Genomic DNA, 27,363 nt, shown 5'->3' with positions numbered 1-27,363 from the left:
CACTGTGCTGTCCCTAACAAGTCTGCCATTCCTGAGGGATTCTATAGGTCTGACCCCTTGGCCTACCTCCTTTCCAACCTGGACTCTAATTTCCCCATTCTCCCTGCATGTGAAACTAAGTGGTAGTAGGTTAAACCATATGTACTTAATCCTGACAAGATGTCAACCAGTTCAAATGTAATATCCTTTCCACCATGATATGATCCCTAATCCAAGTAAAATGGAATCACTCTCTAATACCTTTAAGCTATAATGCCAATACAATGGGAATTTCTGGAATTGTATTAGAATATCTAGGAAGAAAGATATTTCAGAGTGTGGGGGAGGAGGGACTTTTAGCACTTTTACAAGCATTATACCAGATAAGCAACAGTGAGATAGAAGCCGTCTATCATTTCATGACATAAAACCAGTTCTTTTCTGTTTGTGCCCCCAAATAAAAGGAAGTGAGTTCTACCACAAGCCATTTTTAACAATTTTCAGATTACAGAAAAGTAGTATGCTAACCTGATTCTTCAAAAACTCTTCTGCTAATTTTACATGCATTATGCCTATACTTCTAGATACTATTTGGAATTTATTTCATCCACATCTAACTACAGGATGAAGAGGCTCAGAAGGGAAATTTCTTAACTGTGTATAGTACTCTGACCACATCCTGCCCAAAAAGGTCTGGCTGAGTTGTGGGTCACTACCCAAGGCATCTAAATGCACAGTGCATTTGGGCGGGTGGCACAGGGTGTTTATTTTATTTGGGGCTATGCACTTGGACTTTTGAGAAAATTCTTTGTCACCATTATCAAGACAATCTTTCTTACACTTTGGGGAGTTTACTAACCCCACCCACACAAATAGTATGACTCATCCCTGAAGGGTCTGAGTTACTGTCTGGTAAGGCAGTGAGATGTTTTAAAAAGCATTGTCCTAAATTATCTCTGCAGCAATTTCCTCTGGGAAAAAAAAGGCCCTAAGAGAGAGCATCCAGATACTGTTTCATAGATACATCAGATGGGGTCCCAACAGAAAATAATAGTACACTCAAATTGTGTAATAGTAGGAGAGTTTGTAATAAAGGGACTCTTTTCAGAGAAGTGGTCAGGGTGGAGGGAAACCACAGGCACAGTGCAGCTAACTATGGCAGTACTTCCCTCACTATCCCTAGCCCTGCAGAGGCAAGGGGAAGGAGGGACTTCCAAGGACAGAGAAAGAACCAAGATGAGAAGGGCCTAATCAGAGGCAGGAGCAAGGACCTGCAGCAGGGGAACCCAGACAGTCCCCATTGTCCCAACTGGGAGGGACTCTTATGTGCTTGCCAGATCTCCTGCTGGGACCTCTAACTGGTCAGTTCCAATGGGAAGCCAAAGGTCAAGAAAGCCAGTGATGCAGTCCAACAGGTCAGCCTCCTGGGACCCAGAGCAGGGTGAATAGGGGTGGAGCCTGGATCTAGATGTGTAATCAGAAGACATGCAGCAGCTAGGGTACATTGCTTTATATTCACGTTACTCAACTCCAAGAAAAATAAGACATTTGTTAAGCCTTCCCTAGCTCTAAAACCCCATAACTCTAAGTATATTTACCTTTTTACTACATAACCTGATTTTCTTTTTTCCTTTCTAAATCCAGTGTAGAATTGGCTCTCATGTGCCAATTCCAGTCGATGAGTAGAACCTGCCTGCAGTGGAGTGCTGAGGACTGTGCAGCCACAGTGGGCTCAGTAGGAACTGGTGCTGTGTGGGATGAGCAATGTCTGCCACAGGCTCTGGAGGAGTAGGGGTCGACGAAGTCTTCACATCTAAGAGAACCAAAGCAAAAGGAGGAATTGAAGCAATTATCCAGCCTGGTTAACAATAAATCTATCCAAAATATTTCCTTCAAGTGTGTGTGTATAGTGTGTATTTTGTGTATAATTTCAATCTATTTACATTCTCAAGGACAAAATTATTTCTCTTCTTGAATGTTCTGTACACTTTATCATGACAGTTTCTGGGAGCCTGAATAGACTATTGATAACCTGATTTTGACCTACTGATGATGTTCTAGTTTGCCAGCTGCCAGAACGCAACACACCAGAGACTGATTGGCTTTCAATAAAAGGGGATTTATTTAATGTATAGTTCTTCAGAGGAAAGGCAGCTAACTTTCAACTGAGGTTCTTACGTGGGAAGGCACAGGGTGATCTCTGCTGGCCTTCTCTCCAGGCCCCTGGGTTCCAAAAACTTTCCCCAGGGCGATTCCTTTCTGCATCTTCAAAGGCCTGGGATGAGCTGCGAGTGCTGAGATGAGGTATACTGAGCTGCTTGGACTGTGCTTCGTTGAGCTCTCTCATTTAAGCACCAGCCAATTAAATCGAACATCATTCATTGCAGCAGGCACGCCTCCTAGCTGACTGCAGATGTAATCAGCAACAGATGAGGTTCACATGTCATTGGCTCATGTCCACAGCAACAGAACAAGGCAACATCACCTGGCCAAGTTGACACCTGAACCTAACTACCACAGATGGCTTTGGTGCTGGAATTCAAATTGTATTTATGATCTTACAAAGTGACTTACAGTAGCCATGAGCTATATGTGGCTATTGAAATTATAATTAAATAAAATTAAAAACTCAACTCCTCAGTTGCACTAACCAGAATTCAAGTATTTGATAACCACGTGGTGGTCAACACACTTTTATCATCACAGAAAGTTCTATTGAAAGATACTGCTTGAGATTCCAAGGCTAACTTCTGGACACATTCAAAATAGTATGTCAGTATGCATCAATCAGGGATTTCAGTAGTCCTACTATGTATCAGGCAACAAGCTAAGCACTTTATAAACATTCACTCCTTTAATCTTCACAACTACCCCATGAAGGAGGAATTAGCACTCTCATATTATAGATGATGCCCAGAAAAGTTTAGTAACTCACCTCATAACCACAAAGTGGTAATTAAAAGAGTTTGGATTCACAACTAGATCTATCATCAAAATTCATGCTCATTTACACCTGCAAAAAGAAATAGAAATTGCTATTGAATAATTCTCTTGGTTTTGGTGTAACACCTGAGACTTCCTAGAGATATTAACTAAGTGGAAAATAAAATATATCTCCCAAGCCAGTATATTTCCTTACAAAATTAATTGTTACCTTATTGTTCATAATGCATGATAGAGCATTGTATGAGATGCCCTTGAATTAACCTTTTCTTCATCTTTAGTATTGTGAATGTGAATTAATAAGAAAATAAATTATGCTTTTGATACTTGACCCATTTGTGTCAGTCAGGGTCCCATCAAGAAGCAAATGGCAGAGGCAAACAGGATAATGGAGAAGAACATAATAAAGTGACTATCATGATGCTGACAGTGTTTAGGGAAACCAACAAGGGGTAGTGCAGACTCCACGGCAAGCAAGCGTGAGGAGACATTACTATCCAAAGTTAGAAGCTGCGGAGGTAGGGTGGGCAGTGGGCAATGGAAGCAAATAACCAGAGTTGGCAGCTATATGGAGAAGGCATCTGACAGAAGTTGAGTCCTTTTTTAGAGGGACCCAGTCAACTTATGGTGACTCCACAGAGAGAGAGAGCCAGGGCAATGAACACCCTCACTTCATTCACTACCTACTTCCAAGGTGAGGGCCAGATCTTCCTTTGAGACTGAGACAGTCCATACACTTCAGCCTCCTGGGGCATTTAGCAAGAAGGAGAAGGGTACAGAAGGGATGGTGGGGGTGGGATGTAGACAGAAGATACAGAGCACATTATCTATTAGGACTGTTTGAGAAAAGGCTGGGGACAACAATGCATGAGGTTAATGTTGGTGGAGATAATGTTGACTAACCACCAGACTTCTTTATGTCACAAAGAATCACGTAAGTCCAGTTAGATCCTCAGGGTAGAAGAAATGCTCAGTCCAGGCCCATCACCAGCTCAGGAAAGTAACTGAGTATCGGGAGTATTGGATTTCACTATGGGATTTGCTTCCCACCATGGCCAGTGATGTGGCAACAATACCATGGGTTAACCTGAAGCAAAAATGCTCTTACCCAGCACCTTTGCTTGATTGTAAAGACTGCTAGGTTAGTAGCCCAAGAATTGGCAGTTAAGAGTCATGATGTTGAAAACAAGAGGCATAGATGGTCTTTAATTCCATAACTTCTTCTATAAAGATGCTGAATTTAATTTGGGGGATTGATCTTTGAAACTACTTATCAAATGCCTATTACGTGCCAAGTACTTTTGCATCTCAATCATGCTAGACACATTTCAAGTTGACAGTAGCCACATGGAAGGTCTTACCCAGATCCTCTCACCATTTCTAAGACCTAACAGGCTGTTTTTGTGTAATTATGACTCGGCACTTGTTGCTTTCCCTGACCCCTCCTCCTTGCTCCAGACTAATAAACTCTTAGCCTTTCTTCAAAACCCACCTTGAGTAGTATCTCATCCTCTGGGAAGCCTGTCCAATTTCCCTCAGGCAGACTGAGCGGCCCATCCCTATGTCCCCACAGCTCTTGGCTCATCCTGCAGTAATAGCATGTATCAAAATATATAGAAATCAATCTAATTATATGTCTATCTCTTTAGCTAGATTGGAACTAGAGTTTGGCCCGGAAGAGGTTAGTTCTTAAGTTATAGTAGAAAGTATCACCACAATGTACAGTGTTAGAGCTATGGGACTGGGTGTGGGAGCAGTGGTGATAGAAGAGCAGACAGGCAGATACAAAGGGTAAGAAAGTTTCTGATCCCAGCCCTTAAAGGTAGAGCGACCAGATAAAATACAGGATGCCCAGTTAAATTTGAATTTAGATAAGGAAAGCTTATATATTTTTAAATATGTCTCATGCAATTAGATTTAAATATTTTATGGGACATACTTACATTGAAAAACTATTCATTGTTTATCTGGTTAGCTGTACTTTGATCTGCTAAACCTGGCGATCCTACTCAAAGGGCTCATACTCGAGTTGAGGAAATAAGATGTAAATAGATGGTCCATTGGCACTACCAGGCCTGTATGCTAAGAACACAAGAGTGACAGTCAGAGACACTAAAGGAGGCCCTGACAGCAAAGGCTGAAGGGAGCGCCCCCTTTGCTCTCAATACATAGGGTTCCTCCCAGGAAACATTCTCTCTGTCCACCCCACCTGCGAATGTATAATGTGCTTGAAGGTACCCTGGAATTGAAGAAGGTTTGGGCTCAAGTCCTGGATAGATCACTTACATGCTGTGCAGCTCTTGAAAAATCACTAAAATTTCCCAAGTCTCTATTTTTCTTTCCCTTAATTGAAAAACTCAGAACCAATTTTTAAAAAGGAATTCAGACAAAAAATTGGTATCTTCCTGGAGCATCATCCGCTGCCCCACCCTTTTCTGCCTCCTGGTTCCCGCCAGACCCTGGCTCCTAGGCCTGACCCAAATCAGCTAATATTTAACCCATGCTTCATCTCTCAGAATCTTCTACGCCAAAGGTCAGCAAACTTTTCTGTAAAAGTCCAGAGAGTTGATATTTTAGGCTTTGTGGGCCATATAATTTAAAAATTATAAACTATTTTAGGTTTTGCAAGTTTCTGTTACAACCACTCAACTCTGGCAATCTCTCAACTCCACTGCTGCAGTGCGGAAGCAAGCATGGACAATATGGAAATGCACAAGTGTAGCTGTTCCAATACGACTGTATTTATGGGCACTCAAATTAGAATTTCACATAATCTCGTCTTCATGAAATATTGTTTCTTTTGATTTTAAAATAATCTTTTAAAAATGCAAAAAGAAACAAAACAAAACAAAAACATTCCTCCTTCAAAGGCAGGCCATAGAAAAACAGACTGTCGGCAGATTTGGCCACTGGCTGTGGTTTGCCCACCTCTGTTCCCTTTGACTGAATTCTAACCTCTGATAAACTCTCTTTCTGGAGGGTTGACCCATCTCCTATTATTCATGAGTAGAGCTGTAAGAAGAGCTCGTTTTGAATTCTTATCCAGCCCCAACCTCTGTCATTAACCTGCCATGTGCATCCAGATAAATTTCTGTCATTACTTCCTTTCTCATCCTTCATCTATTTAAAAAAGAACCCGGGGGGAGGGGCATTATATTTAGCAAGCTGCTAAATAAAGTGATTGGGAAATAGAAATGAGGAAAATAAGGACAGATACAGTGACGGTCCAAGTGTTGAGTAATATTGAAAATTATATGGCAAGAGAAATAGAGAAATCAAATTGTTTTCCGTGAAAATTTTCCACCACGGTTTTTTTTTTTTTTTTTTACTTCATGGAAAGCAGAGTAACATGTGAGATCATTTTTCCTTCACACACAATTCACTTTTGTGAAGTATGCAAAAAAGGGAAGTTTCTCTCAACAGAGAAGCCCCAACGCCAGGCTGAACTGGAAGGGAGCATTTTCTCAGGAAGGCCATTTCTACCCTTCCCTCTGCTCCTGCCCTCACTTCCCATACAGCTCCCCACTCCCTCCTTGGGCTCCCCTCAGCATGCCCCACTTTTCCCAGTTATGTAACCAGTCACCGTTTTGATTCTTTTCCTCTGTGAGATTGCCGTGCTCAGCACATACCAGGAATATTGCAAAGCCAGCATCCCAATAGAAACTACAGTGCTTAGTAATCATTGTTGTTTTGATGAGAAAATATAGATAGAAAATAGCATTTAAGAAAACCTTTAAAACTTACTAATATAAAAAGTGCCAAGTAAGCAGTGATGTAGAAGAAGCAAGCCTAGAAAAGAAGGTGCTTGTTTAGATGATCTGGGACCTTTCGTTGGTGAGACGGGGCAATCGATTTTAAATGACAATCCTAGGGAGTTTAGGAAAAGGGTCCTCCAGGTGACATGAGGGGGGAAGATCAGGTTTTAATAGAAGTGGAAAGCATCCACCAGAATGGAATGATAATTAGAGATAATTATAGTCAATTATGAGGGTGCCACAGCACTGGTGTCTACCCAGCAAGTCACAGGAAAGTTGAACCTCATTTTTAATCACTTCAAATGTGCCATTTTCATTTCTAGGCTGATGAATCTTTCACAGACAATCTCAGGGTATTTACAGAGCATTTTGGTTCAGCCAAGGTCAAAGAAAGTAAGAGGTACGTTCTCCTTAGAATCTCATCCCCTCTCAGATGCTTTAGTGGCTTGAGAGAAGCTGAGAGCACTAAAGGGAGCACCTGGAATCAGGGCCTGGGCCTGCCCCTTCCCAGCCTCGTGAGAGCGAATGTGTTAACCCCTTCGAGCCTCCATTCCTTCACTCATAGAATGGAGGTAAAGCTCTATCCTCCTTACCTGACAACTGCATGTGAACCTCATACAGCCTGATATAAAGGGGTTTTGCAAATTATAAAAATAGAAAATGCTTTCAGTAATTACTATTTTTGCTGAAGGAGGAATCATCATTCAGGTCAGTTGCTAGGTTATTGAATGGATTCTTCTGTGAACTGAACAGAGGATTTGTGAGGGTTAATAAGCACATGCTCAGTCACTGCTCAGGCCAGTGAGTCAGAGCCCAGGGGCACGAGGCCCAGATCATGGGCTCCATGGGACGGCTCATCTGACTTGGGCAGCAGGAGCTTCTAAGTTAAAGAAATCTGGGATTGGCTCCCATCCCATCTCTACCCCTTACTCACTAGGCAAGTCCCTTATCTTCTCCAAAACTCAGTTTTCCCATTCCTAAAATGGGGGAAATAATACTATCTTGCAGGCCTTGTGGGAGGCTCAGAGGTGATAAGTAATTTGTTAATAGGAATAAATATTGTTAAGGGAAGGGGCAGCAGTTTCAACCCTTACCAACTATTTTGCAAACACGTGTGTACCCTGCTCATGTAGACAATATGCTCAGATCATCCTTACTTCTAGGGAAAAACAAATCCAAATGACATGGCCCACTCAAGAAAGGTCATTTGCACCTAAAAGTGACAGCACATTATAAACCTACTTCTTTCAGTCACATTTCTTATAACATATTTCCTAAGACAGCAAAAAGAAAAATTTTTTTAGGTCAAAAATAATTTGACCTAAAATTAAGGCTGCCTGATCTTATTATTTCCAGGCTCCCATTTGGGGGCCTGTAAATAGGTCACTTCCCATTCCCAGCTGCCACCCCTTTGCCTGCCATAGTAAACCCCTTCCACACTTCTGCCTCATTTTGCCTCTGTCTTCAGCCCCATGTGCCAGAGAAACTGGACACCTCCCTAATTTCCTCTGCCTGGAAAGGTTGAGTACTGTCTTATGTCAGGTGTCCTGGAAACAGACAATGTGATGCTGAGATTGTGTGCAGGAGGCTTATTCGGGAGTACTCTCAGGGACAACACCCGTGAAGGAGTGAGGGAACCAGGACTGAGCAAAGGAAGAAGTTGAGCCACGATAAGCCACAAAAGACAAAAGAGGATTCAGTCAATCCCATGTGAAGCTCTGGAGTTGGATGGCTCTTCAGGGTTGCTGGGGGTTTTCAAAAGGGACTGAGTTCTGTACCCCACTTCTGACCAGTCACTGGGGGTGGGCAGCCCCCAGGGTGGGGACATAACCTTTGGCTGAGAACAGTTCTCAGGGATGGACTCAGCTGAGAGGCTCAACAGTCAACCCTCTCGGTAGCTAGAGAATGTGTTCCTTCTCCTGAAGGGAGAACTTGAAGACAGCCACCACATCCACTACTCGAAATTCCAAACCAATATCCAGCCCATCCTTACCACGGCCTCACCAGTAAGCCCACTGTGGCCCTGTTCTCTCTCCTTCTCTATCCTTGGAATAAGACCACTACACTTACAAGACACTCCATGGTGCTTTTTGCTGTTGCCACTGAGTTCAGAGGTCACAGGTCAAAGGATATACTCGAAGTCACTTCTCAAAATTCCAGTGAATGCAGAGAATGAGAAAGTTATACCCCTTAAACATGCAGTAATCTGCTTTCTTATAGTTAAAATTTCCAAAACCTCAGCATATTTAAGTGTACTTAATGCTTCCTAGTCTAGTTCCTCATTTTGTTTATTGGAAAAAATATTTCATTGGTAATGATACAACACTAGTCTTACACAATATCCATTGGCATTTTCGTTTCCTTTATTTGATGAATAATTTTTCTTTATAAAGTATTCTCTTAAAAATATAAAAAGAAGTTCTATATAACTAAAAGTAAAAAAATCAGACCAGACAACCAGGTGTTAAATTAACAAGAAACCTTCCAAATTACATAAAAGTATCAACCATAAAAAAAGCATGGTTGTAAAGAGTACTCAGTATTTCAGTTTAAATACAACTGTCTATATTCCTTAAGAAGTGAAGAAATGAAGATTTGAATCATCTTAATGTGTTCTACACATTTTGAAATGATTTATTGGATCAAAAATTGTAATAAATAGGCTGCATGGATTTTAAAAATTGAGTAACTGAATGAATGAAGCCAAATTCTTCCACCAGATAGAAAATATATATGCATGAATGATATAAGTACATATATTTACATACAAATTTATAAAAATGTAAAATACAAATTACATGCTTATTTTATATACAGACATACATATTTATATAAATGTGAGAGTAGATTTGTGTATTAGGGGAATACACACACATACACGTTTTCCTAACAAACAATATCTTGCTGCTGTGGTCATTTGGGAAATTGTACCACTTCACTGTTAGACAGTATTGCAAAGTGACGTATCTCTCCAGCTCTAAGTCAACTGTATGGCTGTCTGCACATGGTCTCTTCAATGCTTCAAAATCTGAGCTACAGTACCCTATACAGTAGTGCCCTTACTCAGATAAGTGGCCCACTCCATCCATACCTCTGAGGACCTTCTGTGCTTGAGGATCCTGTGAAAATTTTTTGAAATATTCCTTGGGCTTATGGGAACTTTCAGAGCTGGCAGTGTCGTAGAATTGGGCACCTACATTCCAGATCAGGGCACCTACATCCCAGTCCCTGTGTCTCCTTTTCAGGGCACTCCCCAACCTTCTGCCCTGGTATGCAGTTGACCAGATGCCCTGAGGAGTCCCTGGACTCACATCTCTGTGATTGTCTGGGGGCTGTGACTAGGTCACCCCCACTGGCCAGCAAAGTGTTTCTTCTGCAGGATCATGCAAGGCAGGGCTGCCTGAGCAGTGATGATATACTGATTTGGGGAAACTCACTCATGTTGAATATAGAGTTATTTAGGGTTCTGGGCTTATCCCCTCCCTTGGGCTTGACTCACATGTTTGTGGGCAGGTCAGTGTTCCTACCATGGGACTATCTTTGGTATAGAAAACCTCAGGACACAGGGTGGTGGCCAGTGTCCTTCACCCTGTGTGATCCCCACCCCTGCTACTGACTCTTAGGGTGGTCACCACACCCTCACAGTCTTCATGTCACTGTCAGACAATCCTCGGGAGAGGCCTTGCCTGTATTCTCCATGGTGTTTGGAGACTGCAGGACCCTTGCAATGAAGGTCCTTTCCTCCCTGATCAATGTCATAAGTTGCATTTCCCCAGGTTGGTCTTTTTGTGGGAATATGACTGCTCTTCTCACGTCTTCTGGGATGCAGCCAACGTTGAAAGACATCACTAGGATGCAATGATTAGAGCAAAAAGCACTGAAGAGAAGACATGGTTGAAACTGTGCTATTCTGCATTTATGCAAGAAAATTTCAAACAGTAATTTAACATGACCAGAAAATGAATTATTATTCCCATTTTTTCTGCACGCTGTAGGTAAGACTTGTATTCATGGTCATTAGCCAAAAAAAGCATATAAACAATCATTGAGAGAGTCCCTGGAAGCCAGTATGGATGATGATTAATGGGACTTGCAGACACAAGAGGAGTTATCTATATTGTTGCAATACAAACAGACTTCGAAAAGGTATGATTGTGTTGTAGAAAGATCAAAGGTGGTGGTGGAGTTATACGAAGAAGGTAGGGTTCAATAAATGAATATGATTGCTGAGTCATTAATTGATATATCTTTTAGTCTCCTGTACTTAGTAGTAAAAACCTAAAATTGTGGAATTGTAACCTATAGCAAACTCTGAAATCTTCTACAACTAATTGTTGTGGTATGCTTTGAAATATATTGCTTTTTTTGTATATATGTTATTTTTCACAAAAAGGAGAAAACAGTTGATTATGATAACAAAAAAGAAATATTTATTCCTTCTAGCTTCCTATGTTCTGGAGCAGGTAGAAGGAAAAATCTGTGATGGTGGAATGGTAGTCCATGACAAACTCTGGGATCTGTCCTGTAACTACTTGTTGAAGAGTGCTTTGAAAACTATTGCTTTTTTCTTTCTTTGCTTTGTATATATGTTACACTATACAATTAAAAAGAAGTTTAAAAAAAAAAGCTATGACATTGTACATGATAACATAATTCTTACCTTTTTTCCATGGTAGAGATATGAAATTAGACAGGAATGATGCACTTGGCAATATAGAAGACAAAAAGATTGCTCCTGAACCTGAACAGGAAGAGATGGTGCTTGGACACCACGGACAATTTTCAAATGCACCAACTGAACAATAAACAAATATGTATCACTTCACTAACCATTTATACTAAGTCTTCACTGACAAATGACTATCCTTCACATTGGTCCAAGGATTTTTAACATGCTTTTTAACCGTATTGTTTATATGGATAAGGGCTCCACAAAAAATATTTTCCCAGGGCCCTGTACAGCTTAGGGCAGCCCTGATCCTATATGAGTTAAGAGAATCATTTTGAGGCCAAGAGATACTGAATGAACTATAACTTTCACAGGTCCTTTTTAGTGCAGCAAATTCTGTGAATGCTTCCCAGTTTGTGATGAGTATCATTATTAGATTCACTTGATGATACTTTGTAGCAATCTGATGGAATGTCTTCAATGGATTTTTTTAAAAGCATATTGATTTTTAAAACCAAAATGGATCTTAAGAGACCAGTTAGACCATCTCCCTTGTCACACATCAGTCATATTCCTCCATGTTTTCCATTCTTACCTATTTTCTTGCTAGTCACCATTAAGTGAAAAAATCTATAATGTTTAAAAAATTCAAATGTATATTTCAAATTCACATTTATAGATGACCCTAGAATAGCTGGCTAGAGATAGTACTCACCACATTGGATCCCGCTTCTTTCCCTTCTTCTGCCTTGAAGTAGTCTTAAAGCCACATAGATCATACCCCTTTGAGAAGGAGACTGACTCCATCACTCTCCTTACTAAGTCATTCCAATGTTTAACAATGTTCACCTTGTTTCCAGATAAGGTACTCATCCTTCATATGATGGGCAATACCTCTGAATTGATTGTCCTCGCCTCTGGGGTCCTAACTTAGAGACACCCAGTGACCCTGTCCTAGCCTATTTAGAAATGAAACATTTCTTACAGGACAAGTTTTCCGCAAAGACCACTCTCAAACACCTCTGAATTGATCTGCTACTTTCATAAAAAAATACAAAATATACAAATACAAATACATATTTAACAAAATATGTTAAAACTTTTAAAATTTAATTCCCCAGACATATTGATATCCCTTCCTTAAAATAATTTTAAGCCACTTATAACTAACTCTTTGGTAAGCTTTGAACATTACTCTATTTCCTTTCTTGTCATTTTCAGTTTTTACTCTTCCATTTGCTGTTTTTCCTATTTGAAGTTGAAGTTTCCAAAATTTAACTTTGTGAAAGAAACATATTATTCAGCCTCTTATGTGTTGTGTGGTTTGCTTCAACACAAAGTAGAAAGAGTCCATTTCTACTGTGTCAGCTTGTACACCAGACTCTCCTATTTTAACACCACTATTGACCCTTCACTACAGCTCCTAAAAGTAAAGAATGTATTTCCCCTTAGATACCCTAAGCAAATACCATCTGACATCTAGACATAAACAACAAAAGTTAGTACACAGTGATTCACTTTTGTAGCAGTTATGAATTCTACGTGTTAAAAAATGAGGTTCTCTTATTCACTGTAAATGAATTTAAATTTTGATGGTATAAAACTTAAGCTTAAAAATTAAGTTAAACTACAGTGGTCAAAACAGCATGGTACTACACAAAGATAGAAGTATTGACCATGGAATCAAATCAAGGGTGTGGAGATAGACCACCAAATCTATGGCCAATTGATCTTTGACAAGGCCCCCAAATCCACTGAACTGGGAAATAATAGTCTTTTCAATAAATGAGCATGGGAGAACTGGATATCAATAGCCAAAAGAATGAAAGAAGATCTGTACCTTATACCCTATACAAAAATGAACTCAAAGTGGATCAAAGACCTAAATATAAGAGCCAGTACAATAAAACTCCTAGAATAAAATATAGGGAAATATCTTCAAGACCTAGTAATAGGAGGAAGCTTTTTAAACTTTATACCTAAAGCACAAACAATGAAAGAAAAAATGGATAAATGGGAATTCCTTAAAATAAAATGCTTCCATTCCTCAAAGACTCTGTCAAAAAGGTGAAGAGGCAGCCAACTCAATGGGAGAAAATATATGGGAATCACATATTGGATAAAGGTTTGAAAACCTGTATACATAGAAAGCATACAACTCAACAACAAAAGTACAAGCAGCCCAATTATTAATTGGGCTAAAGATATGAATAGATATTTTTCCAAAGAACAAATACAGATGGCTAAAAAGCACATGAAGAGATGCTCATTTCCATTAGCTATAAGAGAAATGCAGGTCAAGACTACAATGAGATACCATTTCACACTTAAAAGAATGACTTCTATTAAATGAACAGGAAACTACAAATGTTGGAGAGGACGTGGAGAAATTGGAATATTTACTCATTCCTGGTAGGAATGTATACTGGTATACCTGCTGTGGAAGACAGTTTGGTGGTTCCTTAAGAAACTAAATATCGAGTTGCTCTATGACCCAGAGATACCATACTTGGTATACACCCAAAAGAGCTGAAGGCAGTGACACAAACAGAGATTTGCACACTGATGTTCATAGCAGCATTATTCACAATTGCCAAAAGTTGGAAACAATCCAAGTGTCCAACATTAGACAAGTGGATAAAAAAAATGTAGCATACACATACAATAGAATATTATGCAATGGTAAGGTGAGATGAGGTCCTGAAGCATATGACAATATGGATGAACCTTGAGGACATAATGCTGAGTGAAATAGGCCAGACACAAAAGGATAGATACTGTATGATTTCGCGACTATGATCTTGGTAAAGGTAAACTCAGAGGCTTATAATGCAGAATATAGGGGACCTAGAGATACACAGAAGCTGGAGATGAGTGAACAGTTAGCTAATGAGGTTGAACTTAAATGTAAGGGAATGGATAGAAGTGAAGGCAGTTCATTAGTGGGTTGATAAGTAATATTGCCATATTGAAGGCAATATGTTTGAAAGGAGTTATGTAGAGCCATGTATCCCATCAACTAACACTACAAATATAAATAAGTTCTTCATGAACTACTTCAAAAGTATGAATCCTGTACAAAGAGTCAATAATAGAGGAATATAGGGAGAAAAAACTATGGCCTATATTTAAGAGGAAAACATCAACAGGACCACAGCAATACCAGGGGTAAATAATTGTGGGAGAAAGACAAGAGTTAAGTGGATTTTCTATTTGGTGAGGGTGTGTTTATCTGTTATTTTTCTCTTTGGAGAAATGAAAATTGTCTAAAATTGAAAGTGTTGATGGTTGTACAACTAAGTGAGAATAATGTGAGACCAGGATTGTAGACTTTGGATATTATCCATGATGCCCAATGGATGGAGGTGGCTGAAGGATACATTGTCTGAGAAGCAGAATGGCAAACTGTGGTGTATACATTCTGCAATATTGTGCAATAACAGAAAGGAATGAAGTCATGAGGCATGTGATGAGGTGAATGAAACTTGGGGACCTTATGTTCTGCAAAATAAGCCAGAAACAAAAGAACAAATATTGTATTGTCTCTTCTAGAAAATTCTTATAAGAAAACTGGGGCCTAGACTGTAAGCTCTTATAGCAGTCACAAGTAGTCCAGAGCTGTATATGTTATTTCTAGATTTTGAGATGCTGTACTATCTATGTATAGCATGGTATTTCCCTGGAATTTTGGGAAATATTCCAGTGTGTGACACCTAAGACTCGGTGTTGGAGGTCTGCAGCTCTAAAAGTCAGCATTACTACATTCAACAGCTGCTAAGATCAGGCTTCAATTAGAGAAAAGAACAAAACCGATCTGGTCGGCATTAAGGTAAATCAGAACAGGGTAAAGGATGACACTGTCTGTATTTAGAACTTTACCTACTGTATACGACCAAAGGAAAAGAGGTTTATTTTATCCAAAACCTAAATTTTTTGTAGCACATAATCTAACTCAACCTGTCTGGATAGCTCATTTAAACACATGGAACTCAAAATGGGGCTGAGGGCTTCTAATTCTGTAGAGTACAATATAATACCTGGATATATCTCATGTATGTTGGGTAGATAATTAATAAGTATTGGCAAAGCCCCTTGAAGGACTGGAGAAAAAATCTGGAACTATTAAACTTTACCACTGGGGAAACTTCTGATACTATTTCAGACATTAGGGACTCCCAGGTCAATAGGCCGAGCCCTTGGTCTTGAGGCTTGCTCTTATTTCTGTAGCAGAAAAGCTAAGTCTACCTATCATTATACCTAAGAGTCTCTTCCAGAAAACCTGTTTTGTTGCTCAGATGTGGCCTCTCTCTCTCTAAACCCAACTCTGCAAGGAAAACCATTACCCTCTCCTCTATGTGGGACATGACATCCAGGGGTGAAAGTCTCCCTGGCAATGTGAGACATAACTCCCAGGGATGAGCCTGGCCCTGACACTGTGATACTGACAATGTCTTACTGACCAAAGAGGGGGAAGAAATGTTACAATATAAAGTATTAGTGGCTAAGAGAGTGCAAATAAAGTTGAGAGACTATTCTGGAGGCTACTCTTAGGCAAGCTTCAGCTAGATATTGCTAATTGCCATGGCTTACCAAACCCAACCAATATCATTCCTGTTAACCATAAAGAACATTTAGGGCTCTACCTGAGATTCTACAAAAGTTTCACGTGTTAAGATTACTTTCCAGAAACCTACAACCTCCGGATTGTTCCTGAAACCCAGAGGGGCCAGCCTCTCCAAGAACATCAATTAGTTCCATCCTCCTATTCCAATATTGTTGATACCCTCTTCCAACATGAAAAAGGTAGAATGGGCATAACACAAATACCCCTAAAGATGGGGATAAGATCAAAGGAGAAGAAGGAGTTATAACAGAGAAGATACAATTTAATAAATGAGTATGACTGCTGAATCATTATATTGATATTTCTTTTAGTCTCCAGTGTCTTGGAGTACCTAGAATGAAAGACCTGAAATCATGGAACTGTAACACATACTAAACTCTGAAATCTGTTCTATAACTACTTGTTACAATGTACTTTGAAATTTATTGCTTTTTGCATACATATTTCACAATAAAAAATGTTAAATAAAATAAAAATCAAGATAAACTTAGACACTTCTTGCTTATTCTAGTTTCCTTGGGAGTACATCATCAGTTATTTCAGGATGCTTCCCCTCCCATTTTTTTTTCCCTTCGTCCCCATGGAGTGACCCAGGTTGGGGGACGTCTTTTGAAACTTCCTGGCATCGTCAGAAATGAAATTCCCTAGCTTCAGGCAAAAGTCATCAGTAGGTGTAACACTCAAAATATTTAACAAGTACATAGACACTGACCAATTAGAACACACACAGGCTGCACAAGGGATAGGGACTTACTGATGAGTACCAGCTGATATTAACCCCACCAATCAGCATTCTTCTACACTGGCTTCCAATAGAGAATGTTCTTTGGTCCCTGGGTCCTACCGCCATGACACCCATAGCTAAAACCTTTGCATCCCTCTCAGTTCTCAGGTTGCTGGGAATTCAAAGATCATGCAGATGGCTTCAGAGGCTTTGGGGCCCATTCAACATTTAAACAGAAATTTTAAAAAGGATGCAATGATTCACATTTGCAGCAGTTATGACTTTTACATGTCAAATAATGGTAAACGGAAAAGGCCTTTTGTGTTTCCCATTTACATACTTCCCCTTTACACACTCATCTCAAGAGGGTCAAATTTTCTATTCTATGACATCTCCAGGAGCTACAGATGTGATGGGCTACTGCTTCAGACTTTCTCTGCCTAACTTTTCTTTTACATGAGTAGGCACCGGGAATCATTGAACCCAGGTCTCCGGCATTTCTGCCTGCTTGAACCACCATGGCCCGCCCTCTCTGCCCAACTTTCATATTGCCCCTTTATACTTTGCTGCTGCAGAGCGATGCTGGAACAGGGGACTTATCTAACAGCATTGCTTTCTTTCTCTCAGGCTTATGAGAAGGCAGTGTACAAGACCCCCTCATCTGTTCTATTCTATCACTGGTTTCCCCAAAAGGTTTGGCAGGAAGGGAAGCAGGGACTAAGTACTTTCTCAGTCTGTAACCTCTGTTTCCCCTTCTGTGTGCCTGCTGCTCAAACCTGAGCTCCTTTGAGTATGAAAACTCTCAAGAGACATTCTTCCCTACCATGTGGCTTTGCCATAAACTCCAGGATCAGTTATAGCTTTGAAACTCCAAGACTGTTAAACTTTTAGAGCGCAGGCCCTTGAAGTAAAAATCTCAGATTTCAAGAGTATTATCTCTCTTAGGACTTTAAAAAATAAATTCAGTACCTCAATTAACTTCTTGGTATCTGCAATTTTAACTCTTCTCCTAAGGCAATGAATTCCACTGACGAAATGAGTGGTGACTGCAAAAAAAAAAGAAAAAAAAAACAAGAAAATTGCAAGAATGGAAACAAATACAAAAAAATCTTCATTATCTCCAAATTATATATTTTTGCATATATTTTGGAAGAGATTTTTCAACATGCAAGTTAGAAGAGGTCCAGAAAATAATTCAGACTGACAAAAAAATTAATCCTTTTTAGCTTGTCATAATTAAGATATTCCATATCAATAGTTAATAAATAAGATACAAGGAAGAGACTTAAAGTATAAAATATCTTCTTTAAGGAAATACTATTCCATTAAATATACTACTTATTCTATGACCTCAACTGAAAGAATATTCAAGATAGTATATCTATCCTGTACTTTTTTTTTGAAGAAAATATTTCAAGAAACTACACTTCTCACATACATGGCACCCTGTCATAAAAGCCTCCCCTATGTAGAAGAAAGGAGGTGACTTAAGGACAGTTAAGATTTTCACACTGAATTTTAAGAGCTGATGGCTTAAGTCAAACCTAAGGATGCTAATAATTTGCTTCCTTGTTTTTAACACTTGTTTAACAGGAATATTTTCTGTCTTGTTTTCCCCCAAAAATCCAGGGCTTAAAATATATAGTGAGAATAAACATTCAGTCTCTGAGGGAAGAGTGGAAACAAAGTCTTGTGTCTTAGTGAAAGAGTCATCTGCATCTATATCATTCCTCCTTCTAGCCAGGTACTCTTACTGCCAGGAATAGTAAGAGTAGAAACTAGACCAAAGCAGGAGAGATGAAGGATAGAAGGGTCAGTTATATTTGTAGAGCACCTCACAGAGTACAATAAACTCTTCCCAGCATTATCTCAGTTGACCCTGAAAATAACTTATGACACAAGTGAGGCAGATATTATTATTATACCCATTTTACAGTTAAAACCGAGGCTCAGAAAGATTGCATTTCATGCAATGTCACACAGTTAATAAGTGATAAATTAGGATAAATACAAATCCAAGTATTCTGTTGCCAAATCCCACACTCTTTTCACCAAAGCATGATAGCATCTCCAATTTAATGTACACAGATTTGGGAGCTGTGACATTCCCTGTTGAGAACATTCCCAACTACAAATTTATTTTTTTTATGTATCCATTGAAATCTCTGACACAGAATACTACTACTCACCTAAAGCACATTTCTCCTTTTCTGTCTGGAAGGAGACATGCTAGAAAATTCTCAGCCTCTTAGATGGGGCAATATGAGTTATGACCAATGGATTCTAGACAAAAATGATACATACCACTTTCGGGTCTGGTATCTATGATCACTCTCATGTTCTGGCATATTCTTTCTTTTATCCCATTGGCTGCCTAAATGCAGAAGGGAACTAGTGGAAGATTGCAAGGTATGAGATGGAAGGAGTGACCACAAGTGGAGAGCTCCCTTTCTTATATGCAGTGGACTATAACATGAATAAAAAGTAAATCTTTAATTTGAAATTCAATGACAGCTTGGGGCTTTTTGTTATAGAACTAGTTACTAATATAGAGAAAAAGAAAAAGCCATGTTTTAATGTCTAGGATACAGTAATGGGGCGCACAGGTGGTTCAGTGGTAGAATGCTCGCCTTCCATGCAGGAGACCCAGATTTGATTCCTGGACCATGCACCCCCCAAAAAGACAAAAACAAACAAACAAAAAAGGATACAGTGATATAGCAGGTTGAATGGTGTCTCACCAAAATTCATGTCCACTGGGACCTCAGAAGGTGATCTAATTTAGAAATAGGGTCTGGCAGTAATTAATAAGGGATCAAGATGAGATCCTACTGGTTTAGGGTGAATCCTAAATCCAATGACTGAAGTCCATTCAAAAAGGGGAGAGAACACAGAGAATAAAGTAATGTGAAGATGGAGGCAGAGACTGGAGTAATGCATCTACAAGCCAAGGAATGCCCCAAAATTCCAGGAGCCACCAGAAGCTAGGAAGTGGCAAGAAAGGATTCTCCTCTAGAGCTTTCGGAAGGAATGTGGTCCTGCCAACAGCTTGATTTCAGACTGCAGACTGAGAGAACACATTTCTTTTGTTTGAAGCCACCAGGTTTGTAGTAATTTGTTACAGGAGTCCAAAGAAACTAAATATTTTAAAAGATAGTGATACAAAATGTTTTAAAAGACAAATAAAAGATGGGGAAATTGTTTTCAGTTTGTAGTGCTCACTGGTATTTGACAATGAAAAGTCTTAATGACTAACCGATTCAGGAAATGTCCAGGACTAGTGAGTTCATGCAGACATATGCACATACACACATACACATATACAGAGAAATTTTGTTTCATATTATGTCGACTTGTCCTTGGAAAGGAGTGGATTCAGGGTTTTGAAAGGCAGAAACATATAGTTGGGGAATTTTCCTGAAGAATATGAAATTATAAATATAAATTTAGGTAGAAAAGTGAATATTGAGAATTAGAAACCACAAAAAATGCAAATTTAAAGAGCTGAAAAAATGTCACAAACATCACAAAATCCAGGAAGATAACATAAAATTTTGTATTAACTAGTTAATATCATATATTTATAAATACTATTTTATAAAATTTAAATACTATAATATTTATTCTTATGTTTATTTGCTGCCTATTCTTTTATGACCCTTTCTATGACAACAATTTTGTAATATTTTTATAAAAGCATAAGAAGGATAAATATCTTTCATGTAACAAGGTTGAGTAAAATTTGCTTTTATTATTCATGGTAAAATCATGTAGATTTTTAGGAAAATTATCAACTTTGGGAAAATCTTTATCAAGTTTCCATCATATATGACCTGCAAGATTTGGGAGTATTATCCATGTACTAGCTTTCAACTCAGTGTATGTTAATGTTTCTCCTCTTCTACCTAAATACTTCCCACGCTGGGCATCATCAGATACATTAATATTAAGGTACCTCTGTCATGAATCTTTGTGTCACAATGCCAGTTGAGTTGACACAATGGGCAGAAGTTTTACTGAAAGCTGTGCTTACAGGGAAGTAACTGGTAATAACATGAAAGTGACTTAAAATCATATAAATATACCCTAGTAGTATTTGTGTGACACATGAGACATAGAGCTAGAGTTCTATAGCTACGAAAGTCACATTACCCCTTTCAGTAACTGCTATAAACACTGAAAAAGTGTTATAAACACTTCAACTAGAGATTGAATGAAACTGCTCTGGGTAGGAATAAGGTAAATCAGACCAAAGGCTAAAAGCTGACAATGATTGTATTTTAAAACTTCAACTTCTATGTGAGACCAAAGGAAGGGATGTTTATTTGGTGCAAAATTTATATTTTAAATAGCACACTATCTAATTTAACTTGTATGGTCAGCTTATTCTGACAGCATAATTACATGGAACCATGAATAGGGAGTGAGATATTGTTGGTTTTTACTGGTTGATACCCCAATACATCCCAGAGTAAGCTGGGCAGAATATTAAAAAGTATTTGCAAAGTCCCCTTGAGGTACTGGGGAAAAAGGTGGAAATATTAAACTTCTCCACCTGAGGAAGATCTGATATTCTCTCAAGCATTAGGGACTGCTAAGGTTGATGGGACAGGCCCTCAATCTTGGGGCTTGCCCTTGTGAAACTTACTCTTGCAAAAGAGAAGCTAAGCCTACATATGATTAAGCCTAATAATCACCCTCAGAGAACCTCTTTTGTTGCTCAGATGTGGTGTCTCTAAGCCAACTCCACAGGTGAACCCACTGCCCTCCTCTCTATATGGGACATGACTCCAAGTGTTATAAATCTCTCTGGCAACGTGGGACATAACTCCTGGAGATGAACCTGCCCGAGCATCATGGGAATGAGAAAGCATTCTTGACCAAAAGGGAAAAGAGAAATGAAACAAAATAAAGTTTCAGTGGCTGAAAGATTTCAAATAGAGTCAAGAGGTTTTTCTGGAAGTTATTCTTATGCAGTATATAGATAACCCTTTTCAGTTTTTGGTGTACTGGAGTAGCTAGAGGGAAATATCTGAAACTGTTGAACTGTAATCCAATAGCCTTGATTCTAGAAGATAACTGAATAACTACAGAGTTTTTAAGATGTAAATGTGTGATTGTGAAAACGTTATGACTGATGCTCCTTTTGTCCACTGTATGGACAGATGAGTAAGAAAATAAAGAAGAAGAAGAAATTAATAATAGGGGAGACTGGGGACATGGGATGTTTGGGGTGTTCTTTTTAACTTTTATTTTTATTCTTATTTTTGCTCTTTTTGGAGTAATGAAAATGTTCAAAAAATCTATTATAATGATGAATGCATTATATGTATTATGATGATAATGTGAACCACTGATTGTATACTTTCAATAATTACATCTCAATTAAAAAATGATTGAAAAAAATACACTTTATTATATCCATACTAAGTGTATCCCCATTTTCACTTTCTCTAAATAATATAGAAAAATTCCTATGGTAGACCCCAAACCACCTCAAATGAGAAGTGTAACAACAAGAAAGGTGGAGGAAAGAGAGAGTGAGCTTAACTGTCATTAAAATATCTTCAAGCTATCCATAAGTGAATGCTTTAATGAAGTTCAGGTAATGTCCAAAGGTAGCCTGATCAGCCTGATCCATGGCTTTGGGGATTATTCTACTCCCAAATTGCAAACATCATTTAGGAAATCCTAAATCTGTGTCATGACCAGATTTGCAAACCAAACTAGGATTCTTAAGCTTTCATAATGTAAAGTAAAAATTCCTTCTTGAGGTGGGCCAAATCATGCCCGCATGTCCCTCTAACTGCAACATAGACAGTATAGGAAATATCAGTTACACTGAATTTTATGCTCATCCTCAGGAGGCAAGACTGTGCACCAAGATGTCTAAGGTATACAATAAAGATAGACACAACTTTTTGGCAATAAAGATTTTAACGCAGGCACATATATCATTAGCTAAAATATGAACCCTTGAATTTTTCAATTAGTATATTGAAATGGAAGGCCAGTTGAAATTATCCAGATGGGTTAGAAGCTGGGTGTAATTGACCCGAGACTGTTCCTGGAGTGAGATTTATAATTTGGGATACTATAGGATAGTGGGTAAGATTGCTGATCCCTGGATTTATTTGCTTATTTATTATTTCTCTCTCTCCATTGAAAGGTAATCTCTATGATAACAAGGGCTTTGTCTGCTTTGTTCACTGCCATCTCCAATGCCAGAATATTGCTCAGCACCTACTAAGTGCTCAATTAACACTTTTGGCTTGGATGGATGAGAATGAGGGAGGGAGAAAGGAAGGAAGGGAGGACGGGAGGGAGGGTGGAAGTCAGGCTTTTGCCTTTAATAAATCACATCAGTGTGTCTCAAGTTCCTCACCTCTAAAATGAGAATAAAAATGTTCCTCTCTTGGACATAATACTGAGTGAAGTTAACCAGACACAAAAGGATAGATACTGTAGGATTCCACTTTTATGTGGACCAGCATAAAAATAAAATCAGAGGCTTATAATACAGAATATAGGGGACTTAGAGATACATAGAAGCGAGAGATGGATGAATTGCTAGCCAATGAGGTTGTACTCCTAGGTAAGGGAATAGATAGGAGTGAAGGTAATTCTCTAATGGGTCTGTAAGTAATATTATCATATTGAAGATGAACAAGATTGAAAGGGGTTGTATAGACCTACATGTTCCACTGATCAACACTAGAAATATGAATTCTTGCAAGAATTACTTCAAAGATTTGACTCTTGCATAAAGAGTGTTCAAGTCCAGGGTACAGGGTGGAAACTATTGCATGCTATCAGCTATGTTCAAAAGGAAACCATCAGCACTACCACAGCAACAGCAGAGGTAAATAATGGGGGGAGGGACGAGAGTTAAAAGGAGGTTTAGATTTTCTATTTGGCGATGGTGTGTTTATTGGTTTTTCTTTCTCTTGGGAACAATGAAATTATCTAAAATTGAGAATGTAGATGGACTGTGGACTTTGGGCACTCTACATGATGCCCAATGAATGCAGGTGGCTGAAGGATGTGCTGATGGAGAGGTAGACTGGTGAACGATGGTGCATACTTATGAACAAAGGCTGTGCTGCTACAAAAAGGAACAAGGTCGTGAGGCATGCAGTGATGTGAATGAACATGTGGGACATTTGGTGAGACAAAATAAGCCAGAAACAAAAGAACAAGAATGGTATGGTCACCTTTAGAAAATGCTTATAAGAAAACAGGGGCCTAGAGTGTAAGCTTTTAGAGCAGACACATTAAGTCTGGAGTGGTGATTATTATTTCTAGATTTTGAGAGGCTGTTACATATATATAATCTGATATTTAGAGATAAGAACGAAGCCGAACAGGTTGGGGTTAAAGCAATTCAGAACATAGAGATAAGGAAGACAGTGTCTATATTTTAGAACCACAAACACTCTTTGAGACCAATGGAAGAAAGGTTTATTTGGTCTGGAACAGAAATCTTATGTAGTGCATAATCTAATTCAACCTATCTGTACAGTTCATTTGAACAATTGAAAAACAGAGAGCACAGAATAAGAAATAAATCCTTTAATCCCATATAGATTACTGTAATGCCTGGATACATCCTAGTGTATATTAAGCAGATAATCAAAAAGTATTGGCAAAGTACCCTGAGGGATGGGAGAAAGAATATGGAACTATTAAACCTTACCATCAGGGAATCCCCTAATACTGTGTTAAAGTTTAGGGACACCCAAATCAATAGGCCATGCCCTCAGTCATGAAGCTTACTCTTGTGAAGTTTATGTAGGGAGCATAGAAGCTTAGACTGCCTATAGGTATGCCTAAGAGTTACTTCTGGAGGACCTCTGTTGTTGCTCAGATGTGGCCTCAGTCTCTCTAAGCCCAGCTCTGCAAGTGAAATCATTGCCCTCTCCCCTTACGTGAGACATGGCATCCGGGGGTGAAAGTCTCCTTGGCGACATGGGAGATGACTCCCAGGGATGAATCCAGACCTGGCACCGTGGGATCAACAATTCCATCCTGACCAAAAGGGGGAAAGGAAGTGCAATTAATAAAGTATCAGTGGCAGAGAGAGTTCAAATAGAATCGAGAGGCTACTCTGGGGGTTGCTCTTATGCAAGCTTCAGGTAGACCTTGCTACCTATCATAACCTGCCAACCCCCAACCAGGACCCTTCCAGCCAATCCTAAAGAACACCTAGGGCAATATATAAGGTTCCACAAGGATTCCACGCACTACAGTAACTTTGCAGAAACCTACAACCTCCAGATGGGTCCCTGGTTCAGATAAATCCTGAAACCTAGCCCAGCCTCTCCAGAACATCAGATAGTTCCATCTCCCTACCATATATTAGTGACAGACCTTCCCAATATGAGAAATTTAAAATTGCCATAGGCCAAACACCCCTAAAGAGAAGAATGGGAAGATCCAAGGTGATGGTGGAGTTATACAGAGAAGATAGGACTTAACAAATGAATATGAATGCTGAATCATTAAATTGATCTCTCTTTTAGTCTCCAGTATTTTAGAGCAGCTAGAAGTAAAAACCTAAAATTGAGAAATTGTAACCCATGTCAAACTCTGGAATATGTTCTACAACTAATTGTGGTGCTGTGCTTTGAAATTTATAGCTTTTTTGTATATATGTTATTTTTCAAAAAAAAAGAAGGAAAAAAGTTGATCGTGATGATAAAAGAGTATTTAAGCCCTCTAGTCTCCTATATTCTGGAGCAGCTAGAAGGAAAAATATGAGAGGATCGCATGGTACCCCATGACAAACTCTGGGATCTGTTCTGTAGCTATTTGTTGAAGAGTGCTTTGAAAACTATTGCTTTTTTATTTCTTTGCTTTGTGTAGATGTTATATCATACAATAAAGAAAAGTTAAAAAAAAATGTTCCCCTCTCAAGAAGCTGATGTGAGGATTAAATGAGCTAATATACATAAATCATTTATAAGAGGGCCTGATTCTCAATGAACACTAGTTATTACAATTCACATTAGATCTTCACTTAGTTCCTTGGAGCTATTATTTAAGTATCATGGAAGACATCCAACAAAGGATATTATTTCTGCTTGGCACAGAAAAAAAGGAAGCTGAAAGAGAAGAATAATCAATGGGAAATCTGTCAGGAGCCTGAAATCTCTATTCTAAAAATGCACACTTCATGGGAGAGTCTGAAGACGTGGGATTCGATTCGCAGGCAGGAGTGAAAGGAAGAGCAGGTACTATGATGTGGCAGGTAGATACATTTTGGGCCCCAACTGGGTAAACGCAATCAATAACATCCTGTCAGGAACTTTTTGTGGTCTCATGCAAATTTAGGCTACCTGAATAAAAGACACAAACTGTCATTTCCTCTGTCATCATATAGCATGATGATTTATCTATTCCTTTGAAAGAACCAAACCAAACAATTGCTTAAACTTTCCTGGTTAAGTGTGTCCATTGTGAAATATAAAAAGAAATTTGTGCAAGATGGCAGGACATTTTTAGGATATTGGTAAAGAGGAGAACACTAGGAAAAAAAAGGGGGGGATAGTAATTAACTTAAGCCAATTGGCAAGGCATTATAATTACCCCTAAAATAGTCTATGAGGGAAAAAAATGTCATGGGCTGTTTAATCAAACCTGAACTGTGGGGGTGACTAGTTGTAACTTAGGTGTTTTCCAATTAGCTAATACAAACAAAATTAATGGCCAGCTCTACTTGTAACATGATTTTTCCATATATTTAAAGAGACTTATAGAAGCCTTTCAGACTTGGAACTTGACTTGGGATGTTCATAAGAAAACTTTACTTCTCCAAATTATTATGTATTGTTTATCAATCTTCAAAGAAATTTAGGCTCACAAAGGCAATGGGAAAAAACTGAGACAGTAAGTGGGGGTATTTTAACCTATTGGCAAGTCATTTTGATCAATGGATCCTTTAAAACGGGGACAAGAATGAGGTCCAGGCTTGAGAACTATATTCTGCACAAAAGATCAATTCACTACTTGTCTCATACTGTTTACAATCTGATCTGGCTCTGAAGGGTAGGGAGTGTCATATTCAATGCTACCCACATTGAAAGCTGCACAGGGACGCAAAGCAGAGTGCTCTGTATTTCAGCTGACCCTATGGAGAAACAAGGAAATACCCTGGGCAGACAAGTTAAGGGCAGCGATGGCTTTCCTGCTTGGGCTCAGCCAGATGGGCTATTCTCAACTCTCTAGGCAAGGGAAGAAATGAAGGTTGTCACATTCTAGCACAAATCATCAAAAGTTCATAAATCATGATGGCCAATATTCACTAAATACTAAAGTAAAATCATATCCACTCAAACCTCAATAATGAAGGAATAGGTCAGGAGGCATCGAGAAAAGAGCCTGGCCCTTAACTCAAGATAGATTGCAGGGGGATCTCAATTTATTAGAGGTATAATCTGGAATAAGTTACTTGACCTGGGTAAACCTGGGTTTCCTCAGCTATAAAGCCTCAACTGAGAAGCCTCACCTTGTAAGGTCGTTGTGAGAAACAATTTATATCAAGCGCTTGTCACAGTGGCAAACAAATAGTAGGAGCTCCAAAAATACTGTTGCTATTATTATTGCTATGATCAACATTAGAATTTTTGGATTAACACAACAAAGGCAGAGCATTAGAAAATCTAAGTGC

At 38.9% G+C, this 27,363-nt stretch overlaps 1 protein-coding gene across 27 annotated transcripts in view; it reads right to left on the bottom strand.

The window, feature by feature from the left end:
- Positions 1-27,363, bottom strand: part of LOC143653850 (uncharacterized) — a 353,382-nt gene that overhangs the window by 271,980 nt on the left and 54,039 nt on the right. For 19 of the 27 annotated variants that reach the window (XM_077125179.1, XM_077125189.1, XM_077125186.1 and 16 more), the window contains exons 1-7: positions 18,999-19,148; positions 17,664-17,740; positions 11,338-11,472; positions 4,866-5,004; positions 4,415-4,508; positions 2,915-2,992; positions 1,578-1,792 (exon numbers count right to left, since the gene is read on the bottom strand). In XM_077125179.1, coding sequence (XP_076981294.1) covers positions 4,894-5,004; positions 11,338-11,472; positions 17,664-17,740; positions 18,999-19,032 — 357 coding nt within the window. In that variant the 5' untranslated portion in view covers positions 19,033-19,148 and the 3' untranslated portion in view covers positions 1,578-1,792; positions 2,915-2,992; positions 4,415-4,508; positions 4,866-4,893. Of the gene's footprint in view, positions 1-1,577; positions 1,793-2,914; positions 2,993-4,414; positions 4,509-4,865; positions 5,005-11,337; positions 11,473-17,663; positions 17,741-18,998; positions 19,149-27,363 lie in introns of those variants that run through there. The other 8 variants (XR_013161560.1, XR_013161561.1, XR_013161562.1 and 5 more) reach the window with 6 other exon arrangements.

The sequence above is a fragment of the Tamandua tetradactyla genome, chromosome 13 (genome assembly GCF_023851605.1).
Source record: "Tamandua tetradactyla isolate mTamTet1 chromosome 13, mTamTet1.pri, whole genome shotgun sequence".
NCBI lineage: Eukaryota > Metazoa > Chordata > Mammalia > Pilosa > Myrmecophagidae > Tamandua > Tamandua tetradactyla.
The sequence above is the reverse complement of the archived record's forward strand: the minus strand, read 5'-3'. Positions and strand labels throughout refer to the sequence as shown.